The following is a 7,209-nucleotide window of genomic DNA, read 5'->3' as shown; positions in this document are numbered from 1 at the left end:
ACCAGGCCTGTTATTTTTCCAAGTCTCATGCATGCAGGATGGGATTGTCAACGAACTATTTTCTTTAACTGCCTTGGTTATATTAAATGCTCTGCCTGCTTGTCTAGCACCTTGTATTTCTCACTCAAGGGAACAAAATCCTGGGGCTCGCTGATAAATGCTGTGGTGCACTTGTGTAGGCAAGCTGGCCCGTGGTTTGGTAGCACAAGAGCCACACTGGGCACTGTCCTGCTGATTTGGAGCCACTTAGGCTGCCACTGCCGTGATGTGGTTTGCCAAGGACTTGTGATGTGAAGCATTTAGTTTGGGGGCTTCTCTGCTTGTAGTCCCTACGGATAACACGCTGCCCTGAGAGTTGGAAGGAGAAGACGTGCTAAAGAGCTAAGGGGGACATTTGGAGCTATGGGGCAAATGTCTAAGGAAGGAGACAAATTGAGGAGAAATGGACGGACGAAATAAGAGAGACAGAAACTGTCAGAGTGAGAGGGCACTGAAGGCAGCTGATTAACAAAGGAACTGACAGGCACAAAGTGGCAGTGAAAGAAGTCAGCACAGAGGGAAGCAGATCGTGGGCAAAGGTTGCCTGGGAGAGTGGGAAAATGTAATAGGCGGATAGGGGGAAATGGTAAGGATGTCCAAGAATCTCCTTCGCATTTCTTTCTTCCCCCTTAACCTCCCCCCCCCCCAAAAAAAAAAATAATTAATAATCATCTTATGATCTGTTCTGAGTAGTTTTTCTAGCTTCTTAGATTTTCTGGGACTTACTTACCGGTTGTGTATGGCAAAGCTCTTGTTGAATGGGCTAGGGGCATCCTAAAGGCAAGTTTATTGTGTCAGGTGGGATGGGAAAGAAGGAACTCTTCTTTAAGGTCTTTCTGCTCCTGTACGGTGCACAAGCTGGAATTCATAATTGTTTTTTCACTCAACTTTAGATCAAGAAAGTCTGCATTTCCTGGGATTAAGAAATGAAAACTGAGCATATTTATGCACTTTTGCCAATACACAAACTGTTGTTTGCTTTGTTTGTTGTTAGTCTGCACAATTAGATAGATAAAAGCAGTCACAGGCCACCAACAGAGCTTTCTCTTTGTCACGTCTGTGTGAATTGTCACATGTTGGTTTGCAAATCGTGAGCATGCTCATTTTTTTAATAAGAAAGGAGTTAATGAAAAAGTGTTAGAATAATTTCTGGGAGCTCCTTGCTGCTGGTGTGAGATGGTAACTGGTGTGGGCTGGATGACGGAGTAGCTACCAGAGAGGTACCAAGAGAGAAAAGAAGACGGCGGCCTGAGGCTGGCTTGTCCTCTGCCAGCCCTGTTTTTCAGCACAAAGAAAGGAGTTCATTGTTTTAACAGAAATCTCTTCTAAAGCATTTCTACCTCTTGGTGGATTTTGTTTGGCAGAAAACAATGAACTCGCCTTTTAGAAAAGCAATCCTAACCTCAGCTTAGCTCAGTGAAGTAGTCCAGATGAAAAGTGGTTTGTGTGACTGCGAAATAAGGAGGAGGTAAGGATGTCTGCTAAAATAATGCCATTTGAGTAAGTGGTTTAATATCTTGTCCTACCAGCTGCCTAGGTCTGAGATGAGATTGACTGAAGTGTGTACTTTAATAGTTTCAATTTCTGGTAAGAGGAGCTGTTACGGCGCAGAAGCTGTAAAGCTTCACCATTTGCACTGAAATTTTCGTTTGGACATGCTTAGCAGTCCATCTCCTATGTAAATGTTTTAAAATCTCTACTTGTAATCACCAAACCAGTATTTACATGGTAATGAATGTTTTCCTTCTTGATGGGTATTTAAAATTGTCAGTTTTCATGACCTGATTAAAGTAATATGTGGTTTCAGTCTACTGGAAAGAGCAATTGATTTGACATTTACAACATTTGTCCTTATGAAGTAGGAGAGAATCGTGCTTCTGCAGTAGGACAGAAAAAGTACAAATCTTGTATTTAGGTGCAATTTTTGGGGTAGTTATTCCAAAAAATACTTTACTATGGGAATAAAGCTGTGCAGGGTGTTTTCTGTTGTTGCTGCATTGTCCTTTTTCTGCTCCTTCTCCAATATCCAGCACGATAATTTCTCAGAGGAAGAGATAAGTTGTAAGAGTGACTTCCTCTGCCACTCCTTTTTCCACATCGGAAACCTGCAGGCTTACAAGGAAGGGACTTTGTCAAATCTGATTCACAGATATTTGACTTTCAGCGCTGGTGAACGTGCCGAAGTGTGAGCTTTGGGAACTAAAGCTCCCTCCCTGTGCCTGTAGTCAGACCTTGTGGTCGCTTGCACCACGGAGACCGGTGTACTGCAGGACATGTACCATGAAAAGTGAGGAACCAAAAGCTTTTCAGGGCTGTGGTGGCAGGAAATTAGCTGTAGCTTAAGGTCTGGTATCTTGTATTGTGGGGGAGGAGGAGGAGGAGGAAATGGAGAGGATGTTTAAGTGGACTCTTTGATAACAGCTTTGCTGAGTTCCCCGGTTTTTGGCACAGATGTCTGGGGTCTCTCTTAAGGATGTGCCCATTCCCTAGGCCATGGGTATAGCATCTTGATCAAACTATGCAGGTGTCTTGTGTGAATGTATTTCTTTGGTTTGGCAGTAGGCTTTCAGGGCTTGGGGAAAGGCTGATTTACACTTCAGTATTTTTTGGAGGTAGACTACAGAGCCTTGTGAGGTTTACTTTCCTATCCGTGTGAGCCTATCAGGACTCTTTCATCAACAAACAAGGTCTGGGAAAAAAAGAAACAGCCTTGCTTTACTCAGGAGCAAGTTCACTGTCCTAAGATTATTGGGGAAAAAGGAAATCTTGGCAATGGAGCAGCCCATTTTTGGTTACAGGTGTCCTATACCGTGGGAAACTTGCGCCTCCAGGCACTGAAGCCATCAGCCCTCTCTCATTTGCCAGATTTTGTTTGGGTTGGAAAAGTCTAGGTTTTCCTGTCTCCAGAACACAATGGAATTTCATCTATTTTCCATGGGTGGCTGTACACTGCTGTAGGAATTTCTGAAGAGAAATGTCAGACACATGAGAGGGGACAGGAGCTGCCGGGAACTGCTTGTAATGTTGCTTGAGAAACCAAAAATGAAGAAACAATGAAGTGCAGAGAAGCCTTAAAGGGCAGATGGTCATTTTTAAGAACTTTGTTTAAAAATTACTGTTTGTTTTTGGTCAGAGGAATTCAGTATCTATTTCTGAGGCGTTTCAAGGGTCTTGGTTGGTAATACAAGAGCAACAGGCATACCATGGCAGCCTCTCCCAAAGGGAGGTGTCAGTCAAGGCTGAAGCGATGGAAGGGGAGAGAGCCCACCTGGTGAGAAGATCATAGAATCATTAGGGTTGGAAGAGACAGCCAAGATCATCTGGTCCAACCATCCCCCTGCCACCAATGTCACCCAATAAACCATGTCCCTAAGCACCACGTCCAACCTTTCCTTGAACACCCACAGGGACGGTGACTCCACCACCTCCCTGGGCAACCCGTCCCAATGCCTGACTGCTCTTTCTGAGAAGAAATGTCTCCTATTTCCAACCTAAATCTCTGGAACAAAAACGGGGCAGAGCTGTACCTGTGTTTTGTAGAGGTGCAGCTCTGTCCCACTCAGCTGAGTGGATGGGTGTTTTGGAATAAAGCAACCCTGCGTTATAATATCTTAAAACTGGATCCTTTGTTTGACTCGCAGCCTGTTTGAGTCATGAATCACCGTTTCTTCTGGTCGTTAGTAAAACAAAACTTAATTTGGCCTGGGCACCGCACAGATGAAACATGATTGGTAATGCTGTATACATTCACTTCAGATGACTTTATAAATCCCAGATGAAGTCACTTTGCTTCATTCCAGACAAGGCTGAGTGCAGCATGTGCTCTGTAACGAGACCCAGCCTCGCTGGTTTCTGCATGAGGCCATGCATAGTCCTGACCTGAAAAAATACGATTGCATGTGAGCAGATAAACTGTTGGGTTTGAGCTGTTCACTTGTTTAACTCCCTAATTCATTAATTGTCTGCAGCTTATCTTCATAGTAGAAAATTTTAGGTAGTTTTTCTCCCCAAAAATCCAATTACGGTTAGGTGATGACCTCTCTGATCTCTCATTCTCTAAGGAGAGAGACATGTAATGAGTTCTCAAACTTGAGCTGGAACCGTATAAATATTTAACCTTAAAAAAGACATTATTCCTTCTGGCTATTAGCAAAATCAGGTATTCACCAAACTGAACTGAAGATTGAATCTTGAAATACATAGAAATCCTTCCCTCTCAGCTCTTCGCTCTTTAATATTAGTCATGTTGATTAAGTGGTAGCCATCATTGTACAAGATAGAAGGGAAGGGTTTTTTTTTTAATATTTTAGTGATCTTACCAATCATCCTAATCAAAAAGCAGCAATGTTAGAAATGCAAAAAATGTAATTACTTCTCATTCTTCCTTTTAAAGCGACCCTTTCTTCCGTCTTGTCATTCCAAGTTGTCCACATTTTAATTTTTTGGTCAATGATGTAACAGAAAGCACAACTACAGAATATTGTGAAACACTACATGCCACTAGTTTTCTGTGCGAAGTTAACCGTGTCCCGAGAAGCTGGGTGTTCATCTCTTTTTTTGGGGAGCACAGGGCTGGGCGCTTGTTATCTTTAGTAGTGCCTTGCACGCAAACACTATGCCAAGATGGTACCCTGGCAGCCATTTTAATGGCATTTCTGTCCTGCTGCTTGATGTTTTGTTGGCAGATGAGAGGCAGGCTGGTCCTGGCTGGGAAGCAGGCCCAAAGGCTTGAGAGGACAGCGGTGCTGCTTTCAGGGAACCAAAATTTGGAGAGCACTGTCAGGGCGAGGCCTACCTCTCGCCGTGAGGAGAGATGCCCCATGGAGCGGAAACCTCTCCTCAGGAGTGAGGAGTGACCTCTGTAGAGAGAAAAAGTGTTATAAAGTGAGATCAGCGTAGACGTGCTTTGAGGAGTAAGAGACAGGAGGGAACGGGCCTGGCTGGCACGGCAGGGGAAGGAAGCAGCAGGGTGAGAGAAAAGCCATAGGGCACTGCAAGGAAGCCTCTCTCCATAGGGAGTTAGCAGTCAGCTCTTGTTTTAGGGCTGTCCTCCTGGGAGGATGATGTGAAAAGGCCTGGCAAGGAGATTGCGTGCAGTGGAGACCCGGAGTGTCGAGGCTGTGACCACTGAGGTTAAATAGGTGGCTCAGCTGTAGGCAGCTCGAGGCATCTGTCTCCATTCTTCATGTTTCTATTTGCTCATCTAGAATTAAAGCACAGAGGACCTACAGATGGTCACCATTAATTTTGTCACTTGAAGCAATTTTTTTTAAAGCATTTTTGTCAACCTTTTAAAACAGATGTGCATGTTTAAAATACATCTTTTTTAGAGCAACCCACTAGAGATCTTCTATTTGGTTTTAGGTTTAATTTTAGTCTTCAGTGGCTGGGATACAATTTTGGCATTTTAATAAAGCCAAGTCTCTCTTGTAGCCGTATCAATTTATTTGTTTATTTTTAAATTAAACTCTAAAGGATCTCTGCATTCCTAGCCTGTCTCCCTTGGAGCCTCAGAAATCACATCACGCCAAAATATTTTCTGCGTTTTGAATTGCATACCTGTTTTTACATAGGTTTCATCGTGATTGCAGGATGCTGGCATTGTGTGGGCTGAATTTGGGCTACAGGGCTTTCAAAAATAAAATCTTCTGCCGAAAAGTCCAACCTTCTTAACGATTTCTTAAGGAAACCACAGGAATGCAAACAGAACTCAGGAGCTGTGACTAGTAACTGCCTGCACAGAGTCAGACTCATAGATAACAGCAGATTATCAAATCAAATTATATGGACTTTTAAACTGATAAAACAACTCCAGTCGGGTGTTTTTTTTTCCACAGCCTCCACATTAAACATGAGTTGCACTTTCCAAATGTCTTTTAACATGTTTCTTTTTCAGTTGTGTCTGGAGATTTTACCTTAAGAAAAGTCAATTTTGGTCTGTACAGTGCACTTGAAATGTGTTCTCAGAGTACATTTCTTAAAGCAATATTTTTATTCTTTTGTTACTTTATTTGCAGGTCAAAATTTATCTGGTTCGCTTAAATTAGCTTTGATTTAACCATCGTGTAGAAGACAAATATGATGCCAAACAGAAGTAACATCTCCTCCTTTCAGAATGTTGGATCAGGTAATCAATTAGTACAATTTGAGTTTGTTTGTAAATTTACTGAGATCTTTCAGGATTTATGACTGATTTTGGTCCTTTAATTCTGTAGATAAATCAGTGCTCTGTTCTTCTTCTGTATCTAACTCATTTCACCAGCCAAAACAGGGCCACAGCTGGACAGACACACTGCAGACAGCCAACCCTTCACCATCAGTTTAATGTCTGGCTGGACTAGATATCAGTGACCCCCAGCTAAAGAACTTGGGAAGCACAGAAACGGAAAGGAATGAGGAAAAAAAAGAAAAGAAAAAAAAAAAAAAGAGAAGAATTTTCTCCTGTGTAGCTCCAGGCAGTAAATACTTTGCTAAGCAGAGGAGCCTTGCACTGTGCGCTGAAGGTTACCAAGTGAAAGCTCAGGCTGACCTTGGGGCAGGATGGATCCTGTACGTGCCACATGCTGGAACTCTCTGCCCCAGTTGCTGTGACTGCATGTGAAGGCAGCATCAGCCAGTATATGTAACGAATCAGGGCTTATTCATAAAGCCTCATCGCAAGCATTGCCCTAAAAATAAACAAACCAAACAAGATCTGGCTTGTGGGAAGAAGTTAAGGTTCAGTTAAACATGTGCTCTAGTCCAGTTGGGGTTTAACCTTATGATTGCGGGCACTGTGGTGTTGGAACTGAGAGCTCAGAGGAATTGGCGTGAGGTATCGTCAAGAAAAGTTGAATCCAAGTGGCTACATGAAGGTATTGTGACCTTTTTTACTGTACTTGTTTGGATTTAAAGTACAATGAATCCTTCATTGCTGTGGTGAACGGGCCTGAAAGTTTCCATGAGCTAACTTGTTTTTTGGCAAAAGCAGTTAGTCTTCGCAGGATTAAATGTGCCCTACTGGTGTTGCAAGGGAGTAATAAACAATTATTAATGTCCCATTAATGTGTCTGCTAAGCTATTTATATAGGAGTCAGTGGAATTTATGCAAAACCAGTTGAACTTCAGCTGTGTTGAACTAATGTTTTGGACAGTACATTTTTAATATAAGAGTCAAGGCGCATACATCAT

At 42.7% G+C, this 7,209-nt stretch overlaps 1 protein-coding gene across 8 annotated transcripts in view; it reads left to right on the top strand.

Annotated features, from left to right (window-relative positions):
- The window catches only part of PHLDB2 (pleckstrin homology like domain family B member 2), an 80,288-nt gene that overhangs the window by 18,064 nt on the left and 55,015 nt on the right, over positions 1–7,209 (top strand). For 7 of the 8 annotated variants that reach the window (XM_048057375.2, XM_067002109.1, XM_048057374.2 and 4 more), the window contains exon 2: positions 6,057–6,166. The exons of the other annotated variant lie outside the window; for it this stretch is intronic. In XM_048057375.2, the coding sequence (XP_047913332.1) occupies positions 6,118–6,166 (49 nt within the window). In that variant the 5' untranslated portion in view covers positions 6,057–6,117. The remainder of the gene's footprint in view (positions 1–6,056; positions 6,167–7,209) is intronic. 8 annotated transcript variants of the gene reach the window in all.

The sequence above is a fragment of the Anser cygnoides genome, chromosome 1 (assembly GCF_040182565.1).
Source record: "Anser cygnoides isolate HZ-2024a breed goose chromosome 1, Taihu_goose_T2T_genome, whole genome shotgun sequence".
Lineage (NCBI taxonomy): Eukaryota > Metazoa > Chordata > Aves > Anseriformes > Anatidae > Anser > Anser cygnoides.
The sequence above is the reverse complement of the archived record's forward strand: the minus strand, read 5'-3'. Positions and strand labels throughout refer to the sequence as shown.